Below are 9629 nucleotides of genomic sequence, written 5' to 3'. Positions count from 1 at the left end.
ATCAACAGAGGGGAAAATTGATTTCATAAAATCAACGTGCTTCACTGTATCTGGCTAATTCTGCCGCTGAACCAATCTGATGGTGGATAATAATGATTATCAATCGCAAGGGACAGAAATCACACATCAGGGTAATCACTATGTGAGCAAATGCCCTGAAAAGAAGGACACAGTCTCACTGACAGAGCAGTGACTTTTCCCAGTGTATCTTCACACAGTGAGTTACTATTTCAGTGCATACCGTGGCTGCACTGAGTCTTCTGGAAATGGACTTCCTGATTACACAGAGGATTATGAATGGTTGCAAGAGTTGAATCTGATTGGTAATTAAAGACAATTCCAGTTATCCAATTCTAATGAATATCAAAATTGGTGGGAATTGCTCTCCAACTCTGGTAGCATCTGTAGAGAGAGAGAAACCAGTGGTCAAATCAGGTCCAGGGCCATTCCCTAGCATTTTATGTGAGGTCCAATTTATAGGTGTTGCGTTGGGTACCCGCATGGGTCCACGCGATGCCTGCCTTTTTATAGGATGTATGGAACATTCCTTGTTGAGTCCATCTCCGTCCCCTCTCTCACCTCTTCTTCCGGTACATTGATGACTGTCTCCATGCCACTTCCTGCTCTTGCCCTGAGCTGGAACATTTCTGTCAATTTGTCTCCAATTTCCACCCTTCTCTCACATGCACATGGTCCATCTCAGAGCCTTGCCTCCCTCTAATTCTCTCTGTCCAATTCTGGGGAAATCTTTTGACCATTTTGCTCTGGGTCCAGGGTGGGTTTAGTTGAAGCCAGCTGAGCTTTGGACTGACACCCTTTTTGAGGAACAGATCATGAATCTTCTGCAGAGCTACGCCTGCCTCAAGAGATCAGATTATCAAAAAATATAAGCTCAGAATCAGAATTGAAATAATTTCAAGGCTCAGTGCTACGAATATAAAATGTATTTTCTGCCCTGTGGGGAGATTAGGGAATAGAATATGAAATGCGATTTAGTTCCAGTGTTTGAAAACCTTCAACTCTTTTTATGATTTCACTAATTTAACAATGAGATTGAGAGGGTATTTCACCGCCTTCTTCAGCTCCTGTCTGAATTTAGTCTGGTTCACAGTGTAAATAAATGTGTTGGTGCAGGAACTGAGAAGCTGAAGCATATTTGATGTGCGTTCTGTGATAAAGACAGGGTCAGTGGAGGAGACAAAATACAGAATATCTGCAATTCGCCTATAAATGATAAACACAGACTGTGTCATCCACAACAGTACAAAACTTCCGGATATAGTAAAGAGTAAAATAATTGATTTTCTGCGATTCTCCATCTCTAGATCCTTGTGTTTCTTTCCTTTGCTGTGGCCCTGTAATCCCCTGCGGACTTTACGGGAGGATAAAATCCGTCTGACAGTCAGAGCATTGAGCAGCAAAATCAGAAGTAACGGGAAATAAGGAGTTAAAACGCGGTCAAACATTTCAAACGCCTCCCATATGGGGGAAGTAAAGAAGTTCGATATAATAGTACAACACATGGGAACATTATCAAAAATGTAATATTGTTTCCGTGTAAAGTACCAGGGGAGAGACACTAAACATCCCAGTAAACTCACTGTTCCTACAACCACAGCCGCCGTTTTCTCACTGCAATATTTTGTTTTAAGCTTATCACAACAAATGGCCACAAATCGATCAAAGGTGAAAGTGACTGTCAGCCAGACAGAAAGAACTGTAGCTGCATTATGCAGAACGGCAATGAGAGAACAAACAGGAGTAATGCTCAGGAATGAATTTGGGAAATGGTATAAAACAATTTCACTCAATATAGGACCAGTAATAACGACCACCAGATCAGCCACTGCCATTGCCACCAGGTAGATGGTGACACATTTGGAGAGATCGCACTTTCCCCGGGACAGGATCACAATCGCCACCAAGTTAACTGGAAGAGAGAGAAAAGGAAGCAGAAAATTTACTGATCAGACCTGTAGACAAAGCAGCAGTTTGACAGGATCTGGGCTGAAATTTCCAGCTTCGTTGCTGCATCGAAGAGTGAAAACTGATTCATTGAACAGTGGCGAGTGCTTTGTCATAGTGAAATGTATAAAAAACACAACTATTAACAATTGGGAAATTGATACAGAAAGTGAATAAAATTCGCACCGGATCTACTGGAAGTACTAGTGGGGAAATGAGAAGAGGTTTTACAGAGATGGAGTGCAATGGGTTAATTCGGAATTTGTCTACAGACTGTTGGTTGAGAAGATTTGGGGAGAGGGGGATGTGCAGCTGGTTTGCTGCTCGGTGTTCATGGACCCGACAGGATTGTTAGTAAATGTGAAAAGGTTGAAAACTGCACCACTGAGTTTGAGTATCAGCAATGATCTATAATGGCATAACAGGCTCGAAGGGCTGACTGGCCTCCTCCCGCTCCAATGTTCCTGTATTCCGATCAGGGTGGGCAAGGCAGCTAGAGGCGGAGCCAGTGAGTGAGATTGGGAAGGAGAGAAGGAAAAGCACATGTTGGAACTGGAGGGGAGACTGGAGCAGATGGTTTGGGAAAGTGGATAAACTGAAGAAATGGATGAGGAGGTTTAGGATTCGATACCGTGAGAGGAGAGGCTGAGATTCACAGGGAGAGACTGCAGCACAGTGTTCGAGGAAATCTAATCTATCGATCCCAGTAATACAACTCAATTCTTACATTTAAACAATAATCCCTGTGGTCATTGGTGTTGTCGAACAGTTCATTGTTTATAAAATATAGCCAATCTATTTATTTTGTACAGGCAGTTAAATAAAAGAATATATTTCCGATATCAACCTTGCTCTTAATTGAATTCAGCAGTCACAGAGATTTTAATGAGCAGTTTTTAAATAATGAATTACCATCGCAGAAGAACTGATTCTATTCTGTTTATTCAGTCACTAAGTAAGGGCTTAGAACTTTCTACAAAACGAAATGAGAACCTGACAGAAATCAACACAGATGATCAAGTCCAACAGGAAAATGAACGCAATCTGACAAAAGACAACTTCAACTCCCAGTTTCTGTCACTAATTGTTCTGGACATTCCAGCACTTAATGATAGTGAATTATTTACACTGCTGCCTCTTTCTCTTTACTTCTGCTTATCTCATTCCCTCGGTTTCGTTCTCCCTGCTCCTTTTCTCCTTCCCTATCACACCCTGCAAACTGCTCCTTAATGCTGCTTTTCGATTTATACGATTGAAACCTAACATTCTGCGCCTTTGTTCTTTCCACCAGCCCCAGGTTCAATGATTCTATTCTCAGAGTCAGTTTGTTCAATGGTAAAACCACTGTGAATAATGTAATGTATCTATAGAGCACCTAAAACTCCCTATCTTCACATACACTCTTCACTTCATCGACAATACATGGAATAAACAGGATCGAAAGCTTTTTCCAGATAAACCTCACAATCATTGAAATTCCTTCTTCCATGCATTAGCCCACTCACTCAACTTGTCCAATTCACCCTGAAGCCTCTCTGCATCGTCTGCACAACTCACCCTCCTATCCAGTTTTGTGTAATCTGCAAATTTGGCGATATTACAGCTGGTTCCCTCTTCTAAATCATTAATATATACTCCGAATAGCTAGGGTCCGAGCATCGATCCCTGCAGTACCCCACAAGTCGCTGTCTGCCATTTGGAAAAAAGACCCGTTTATCCCTACTCTTTGTTTCCTGTCTGACATCCAGTTTTCTATCCATCGCAATACACTACTCCCAATCACATGCACTTTGATTTTACACGCTAATCTCTTATGTGGGATTTTTTTCGAAAGCCTTCTAAAAGTTCAAATAAACCACATCCAGTGGCCTTCCCTCATCAACTCTACTAGTTACATTCTCGAAGAATTCTAGTAGATTTTTCAAGCATGATTTCCCTTTCATAAATCCATTCTGACTCTGTCTGATTCTACCACTGTTCTCCCAAGTGCTCTGCTATAAAATATTTGATAATGGACTCTAGAATTTCCCCACTACCAACATCAGGCTAACTGGTGGATAATTCTCTGCTTTCTCTCTACCTCCCTTTTTGAATAGTGGGGTCACATTAGCTAACCTCCAATCTGTAGGAACTGTTCCAGAGCCTATAGTATCTTGGAAGATGACCACCAATACATCCACTATTTCTATGGCTTCTTCCTTAAGTACTTCAACTCCATCAATTTCTCCAACACCATTTCTCTACTAATGCTATTTTCATTCTGTTCTCCCGCTCTCACTACGCCCTGTGTTCCCCAACATTTCTGGTATGATATTTGTGTCCTCCTTTGTGAAGGCAGAACAAAAGTATGCATTCAGTTGGTCAGCCATTTCTTCCCTCCCCATAATAAATTGTCCTGTTCCCGACTGTAAGGGACCTACATTTATCTTCACAAATCGTTTTCTCTTCACATAACTATAGAAAGGTTTACAGTCAGTTTTTTATGTTCCCCACCAGCTTGCTCTCGTACTCTATTTTCCCCTTCTTAATCAATCCCTTGGTCCTCCTTTGCTGAATTCTAAACTGCTCCCAATCCTCGGGTCTGTTGTTTTTTCTTTGTTGGTTTTCCTGGTGAATTTATATGCCTCTTCCTTGGATCTAATGCTATCTCTAATTTCCCTTGTAATCCATGGTTTGGCTACCTTTCCCGTTTTACTTTTGTTACAGACAGGAATAAACAATTGTTGCAGCTCATTCATGCGCACTTTAAATATTTGCCATCGCCTTTCCACCGTCATCCCTTTAAGTAACGTTTCCCAATACATCATAGCCAACTCGCACCTCATAACTTCTTAGTTTACTTTACTAAGATTCAGGACCCAAGTCTCAGCATCAACTATGTCACTCTGCACCTTGATTCTGAATTCTATCATGTTATAGTCGCTCATCCCCATGGGATCTCGCACCACTAGATTGTCAATTATTCCTCTCTCATTACACAGTACCTGGTCTCGGATGGCCTGTTCGGTAGTTGGTTCCTCAACATATTGGTTCCTCAACCATCCCTTTTAGACTCCAAATAATAAGTTCATAAATTAATTAATCAACTACCAATATCAGCGCTGCAGCTGATAATCTACACAAAAATGGAAAGAATCTAGATTACAATTGACAGAGTGTAAACCAATAAAACATCATATCAATACTTTCTATTTTACAATGTTGCCCAATGACAGTGAAGGCTCCACAATAAAGCAGAGAAGGAAACGTGAAAGTGTCATCAGCAAACTCAGTTCAGTAGCCAGACCTCTGAAGCAGAGTCAGGCACAGTCACTGAAAGAAATAATATTTGATGACAGCGATAACCAATAAATACATCGAAAGTCCAATAAAAGCGGGCCATGTTACTGGGCAGGGCGGACATTGTGCGCCTTGTAACACTGAGATCTTGAGATGTATCATTATCAGTCACTGAAAATAAAATCATAAATATATTCCAGGACCGCTTAGATCAACGTCATGAAACTGTTAAAAGCTCCTGATAATCTGATTCTTTATCCTAACAAAGATACTTGATTTGAATGCAGTCAATAAACAGAATAATCCAGTAACAATACCACCGGTAGGGAAAGAACAGTTGGCTGTGTAACACACACAATGATAAATAATACCGAGTACAGCAGCACAGTTTACATCGATTTACACCATTAACAGCTGAGGTACTGGTTTACCAGGAACTCCAGTTGCTGCAAGTACAGGATAGCAAATATCTTCTATCTGATAAATTACTGGATATCTCATTTCTGTGAGAAGCAGAGAATGCTGTTAGCTTGGAATCCACAGCTCCAGCAGGCATTCTGAACTGATCCATTCCAAGAGGTCCTGATTTATACTGGGGTAAGTCTCCACTGACATGTTATACCCCTGCTCAGAGCTATTTGTTACACTCAACTGAACAAACACATTACATCAGCAGCTTTGACTCTGATGTAAATAATGTGGTGGATAAAACACAATCATTTCAATGTCAATGACATTTTCTACATAAGACCTCTCTCGGTAATAAACCTGAAATCTGTACTCATACTTGACAGATGTACAATACTGAATGTCGTCATTTACATTTTCCATATTATTGTATTGAACTTGTTCACTCTTGGCGGTTCTATTGTAAATGTAACTGATCTGTCTGCAGTGGACACTGAATCCAGGGACAAAAACATTCCCGTTTCACACTGTTCCTGCCTTTTTCCAAGTTATGTGGATTTTGAGTCTCAAACTCGGGACCACGTTCTGCGTTATGGCCTATAAACTAGTGTGGGTGATATTCGGGGATAGACACTGTCCACATCCATTGGGGAGGCAGTCGCATGGTGATAACTTCCATTTCCTGGTCAAGTAATCCAGAGGCCCAACCTAATGGTCTGGGGACAGGGGTTCAAATCCCAGTATGGTAGCTGTATAAAATAGAGGGAGCTCTCCCTCTACATATAAAGTTGAGGGTGATCCCTCTCTATGTGTAAAGTGAGGGAGCTCCCTCTCTATGTATAAAGTGGAGGGAATTGCAGGACAGAGGAGAGGAGGAAATGGAAACAATTGGAGAAATGGAGAGAGGGACTAAGTGAAAGACAGTGAGATGCAGAAGAGATGGCGAAATGAAACCTAGGGAGAACCCTAGTAACAATGCTCATTGTCTGCCCAGTCCTGTTTTGGGGGTTTAGTGTGAGCGTTTAAGCGGTGAGTGTTGGATATGTGTTTGATATTTCCAAACAGCAGTGACAATCCAAATAAGGACAAGAGTTATGTGTTCAAAATTAACCAATAAATGGCTCAAAGCATTGCTGTCCAGAGACAGAGAGGGGCGAGACAGAGGGAGAGAGGTACAGACAGAATGGTACAGAGACAGAGTGACAGAGAAAGAGAGAACTAGTGTGAGAGAGACAAAGTGAGAAACTGAGCTGGAGGGAGAGAGACAGACAGAGAGGGAGACAAGCAGATTCAGAGCGACAAAGGCGGGAAGGAAGCAAAAGTGACAGATACAGAGGGAGAGAGACAAAGACAGAGGGAGAGAGGCAAAGGCAAAGGGAGAAAAGGACAAAGAGAGGGAGTCAAAGCCAGAGGGAGAGAGACAAAAGGAGAAACTGAGACAGCGGGGGAGTCAGAGAAATAGAGAGAGAAAGTGCAAGATTAGCGGAAAATCTTTATATCTAATAACGTTTAGAAAAGATAAAATTAAAAATTATAACTGTGTGCAAGAACTAAATTTGAAGGAAACGTTGGGGGTTTACTGTGACTGTTTTGGGGGCAAGTGCTGGATAGGTGTTTGATATTTTCAAACTGCAGTGACATTTAATGTTGTTGAAAAAGTATTATTAAACACTGACAAACTTTAGAGCAGGGAAATGGGAGACAGGGTGTGAGGTTCCCTTGACAGAACCTCAGGAACAATCCCTATTATCTGTCCAGTCCGGAATTGGGAGTTTAATGCGGGATTTTAAGGGGCGAGTGTTGATCAGTGTTTGATATTTTCAAATCGCGTTGACGTTTCCAGCAAGGGCAAGATTTACAGGCTCAAAATTAACTAAGAAATGGATAAAAACATTTCTTTCCAAGGAGAGGGAGAGATGGCGTGAGAGAGACACAGACAGAGTCGTAGACAGCTGCGGAGAAAGATGGAGAGACAGAGAAAGAGGCAGTGGCAGAGGGAGAGAGAGGGAGAGGCAGAGAGAGAGAGGATGCTTGGGATAGGCAGAGAGAGAGAGAGAGAGAGAGAGAGGGAGAGACAGTGGCAGAGACAGAGGAAGCAGAGAGAGAGAGGGAGAGATTGAGAGAGACAGACATGAGATGGAGAGACAGAGAGAGGATGAGACAAGTTGTAACAATCAGTAACAATCCTCATTTTCTGCACAGTCTTCCCAGAAAGAGAGGGAGAGATGGTATGAGAGAGATGCAGACAATGCGGGAGAGAGAGGAAGAGGCAGAGAAAGAAGGAGAGACAGTGAGAGAGACACAGAGCGAGAGAGAGAGTGGGACAGAGAGACAAGGGAGACACAGATAGAGAGAGGGGAGAAAGATACAGACATAGAGGGAGAAACAGAGACAGAGAAGGAGGGAGAGACAGAAACAGGGAGATAGAGACAGGGGAGACAGAAACAGCGAGGGAGGGAAAGACAAACAGAAATTGAGCGGAAGAGAGAGAGAGAGGAGGAGGACGGTAGGGGGAGAGAGCTTGAGGGACAGAGGGAGTTGGAATGACAGACAGAGCAACAGATGGAGAGGGAGAGAGAGAGAGAGGCAGATAGAGGGATTGGCAGAAACAGAGGCCGAGAAAGAGGGAGAGACCGGGAGAGACAGAGAGAGAGGCAGAGACAGAGAGATAGGGCGAGAGAGGGAGGAACAGAGGGTGAGAAAGAAAGAGTGATAGAGACAGAGACAGACAGGCAGAGACAAAGAAAGGGACATAACAAAGAGAGAGAGGGTGAGAGAGCGAGACAGAGGCAGAGAGACAGAGACATAGAGAGACAGAGAGTGTGGAGACGACACGAGCAACTTAGTTCAGTTATTTTAACTTCGGTCAGTTATTTTAACTTCGGTGGTGGGAAAACGTATGGAAAAAATAATTCGGATCAAAATCAGTGGTCACATAGACAACTGCGAGTTCATTAAGAAAAGCCAGCATGGATTTCTTAAGGGAAAATCATGTTTAACTAAGTTGCTGGAGTTTTTTGAGGAGGTGACAGAAAGGGTTTATAAGGCAATGCTGCTGAGCTGGCATGCATTCACTTTTAAAAGGTGGCGCAGTGGTTAGCACTGCAACCTCACAACTCCACCAATTCAGGTTCTATTCTGAGTGCTGCCTGCGTGGAGTTTACAAGCTCTCCCTGTGACCTGGTGCATTTCCACCTGGTTTTCTGTTTTCTTCCCACATCCAAAGACTTGAAGGTTGATAGGTAAATTAGTCACAGCAAATTACTTCCAGTGTATGTAGGTCGTATGTCGGAGAATTCTGTGGGCTGCTGGGAACTATCGGGTTAATGCAGGCTTAGTACAAATGGGTGGTTGATGGTTGGCACAGACTCGGTAGGCCGAAGGTTCTTATTTCAGTGCTGCATCTCTCTACGACCTGTGAGCAAATTGGTAGCTCATGGAATAAAACGGACGGTAGCACCATGGATATGAAATTCGCAGAGTGATATGAAACAAAGAGCAGTGGTTAATGGGTGCTTTTCGGGCTGGAGGAAGGTTTGTAGTGGAGTTTCCCAGGGATCAGTGCCGAGACCCTTGCTTTTCCTAATATATATTAATGACCTGGACCTTGGTGCACAGGGCACAATTTCAAAGTTTGCAGATGATACGAAACTTGGAAGCACTATGAACTGTGAGGAGGATAGTGTAGAACTTCAAAAGGACATAGACACGTTGGTGGAATGGGCAGACAGGTGGCAGATGAAGTTCAATGCAGAGAAATGAGAAGTGATTCATGTTGGTAGGAAGAACATGGACAGACAATATAAAATAAAGGGAAGAATTCTAAAGGGGGTGCAGGAGCAGAGGGACATAGGTGTATATGTGCATAAGTAATTGAAGGTGGCAGGGCAGGTTGAGAGAGTGGTTAATAAAGAATCCAGTATCCTGGGCTTTATTAATAGTGGCATAGAGTACAAGAGCAAGGAAGTTATGCTGAA

At 42.7% G+C, this 9629-nt stretch overlaps 1 protein-coding gene across 1 annotated transcript; it reads right to left on the bottom strand.

The window, feature by feature from the left end:
• Window positions 1-1025: 1025 nt before the first annotated feature.
• LOC137381055 (probable G-protein coupled receptor 139) lies at window positions 1026-1853 on the bottom strand. The gene has a single exon (XM_068053447.1). The coding sequence runs from the start codon at window positions 1851-1853 to the stop codon at window positions 1026-1028; it is 828 nt and encodes a 275-aa protein (XP_067909548.1).
• Window positions 1854-9629: the final 7776 nt, after the last annotated feature.

Source organism: Heterodontus francisci, chromosome 21 (genome assembly GCF_036365525.1).
Source record: "Heterodontus francisci isolate sHetFra1 chromosome 21, sHetFra1.hap1, whole genome shotgun sequence".
NCBI classification, from domain to species: Eukaryota; Metazoa; Chordata; class Chondrichthyes; order Heterodontiformes; family Heterodontidae; genus Heterodontus; species Heterodontus francisci.
Note: the sequence above shows the minus strand (reverse complement) of the source record. Positions and strands in the feature narration are given on the sequence as shown.